Source organism: Orycteropus afer, unplaced genomic scaffold (assembly GCF_000298275.1).
Source record: "Orycteropus afer afer isolate SDZICR_OR568_19922 unplaced genomic scaffold, OryAfe1.0 scaffold00650, whole genome shotgun sequence".
NCBI classification, from domain to species: Eukaryota; Metazoa; Chordata; class Mammalia; order Tubulidentata; family Orycteropodidae; genus Orycteropus; species Orycteropus afer.
In genome coordinates, this window is record NW_006922237.1 from 928,044 (window position 1) to 929,841 (window position 1,798).

The 1,798-nt window shown below is 33.8% G+C and overlaps 1 protein-coding gene across 1 annotated transcript in view; it reads left to right on the forward strand.

Moving 5' to 3' along the window:
* Positions 1-1,748: 1,748 nt before the first annotated feature.
* Positions 1,749-1,798, forward strand: part of LOC103210752 (olfactory receptor 4P4-like) — a 1,031-nt gene continuing 981 nt past the window's right edge. The window contains exon 1 of the mRNA XM_007956666.1: positions 1,749-1,795. Coding sequence (XP_007954857.1) covers positions 1,749-1,795 — 47 coding nt within the window. The remainder of the gene's footprint in view (positions 1,796-1,798) is intronic.

Genomic DNA, 1,798 nt, shown 5'->3' on the forward strand with positions numbered 1-1,798 from the left:
TTCTAGCCTATATTGAAATCATTGTAGCAACAAACAGACGTCCTCCTTGATGACAGTAATTTTGAATATCAAATAAAAATAAAACTAGTTTTCTCACACTATGGTTCAAATGCCATACTTGTTTTCTATTTGCCAGTAACAATGTCAAAGACTATAAGTAATACAGGTTTTTGGTTCATGCATCACAGGATTTGATGGTTTCTAAGTGAGCTTCCGGCAAAAGCATCCTGTGTTTTAGGAAATATCTGGCCAGTCAATTCACTGTTATATCAGATCCTGACTAGGGTAGAAAGTGCCCTGTAGTTTCTGTAGCTCCACCAGGGCCTTGTAATTTCCCATACTGGATTAACATAGCCCTTGGAAGTGCATTCTTTCTATCCTGAATAATTTTTTCCCCTCTGAAAATGTTCAAGATTAATCAAAAATATATGTGATTCCTGAATTTTTCATCTACTCATTCTTGCAAGAAGTATAACTGTTAATTAAATTTGTCTTAGTTCTATTGGTTATAATCTTTTATTCACAATCGCTACCTAGAATGTATGCTAAAGTGTGGAATTTCTCACAAAGCCACACTTGAGCAATTCCAACTTTGTATCTTTCCTTTCCATCCACAATAATGAATGACAGTATACTACTAAAAATAGTCTTTCACAAGTGGAGTATAGATAGATAAAATGAATCGATTTGCTGATTAAGTTTTACAGCTCTACTCATTAATTGAAATTCTTTATTTCCTTGTATGTTTTCAAATGTAATCAAACCTACATTGATTAAACCAGTGAGCCCCATTTGCTCATCTGGCAAATAAGAGTACACACTGAACGTGTTAAAGTTTAGTAATTTAAGAAGTGCTTTGTTGTTGTTGTTGTTGTTATGTGCCATTGAGTCGGTCCCAACTCATAGTGACCCCTCCTTGGGTTTCTGAGGCTGCATCACTACGGAAGCAGGTTGCCCAGTCTTCCTTCCAAGGAGTGGCTGGTGGGTTTGAACCGCCAGCCTTCAGGTTAGCAGTCAAGTTCCTTAGGTACTACGTCACCAGAGCTCCTATAGGTGCATTAAACATACTTCAATTTCCTGAGCCGACACCCAGATAATTCAGGGAAGATACTCGAGATCATGATGAGAGAAGGAAAGCTAATCTTAAGGATAAAACACATGCTCATACAAAAATTGACAAAATATAGTTTTTTACATATTTGGTAATGTCTTTGTTATTAAAATAATATAATTAACAGTAAAAAAAAATATTTTCTTCATGATAAAATTAACATTTAAAATGTTCTTTAAACTTCCTGACAAGTTAAATAAAATACAATTCCTACTATAAATTATTTCATATTAATCCAAACCAAAAACCAAACTCACTGCCATTGAGTCAATTCTGACCCATAGTACCCTCCATTGGTATTCCAGGGCAGTAAATCTTTATGGAATTAAATTGCCCAGTCTTCCTTCTGTGGTTTAAACTGCCAACCTTCTGATTAGTGGTCAAATGTCTTAGGCACTTTGCCACCAGAGTACCTTTATTTCATATTAGATGTGTAAAATAAAACATAACATAAAAGAAAAAAAAAAAAGCTTAATTCTATAAGTATGAAATAATTAGTAGTAATGTTGCACATTAATCCATTTTTGCATATTTTATATCACTGTTATTATAGTATTAATTTTTAATCCACATTTATGTTTCCTTTGTTTTCAGATACTCAACTCATTTGTTTATAACTGCCACCAAACTGACATATATGGAAAGCCAGAGAAACATCTCAGAGTTCATTCTTGTGGGATTTTCTTA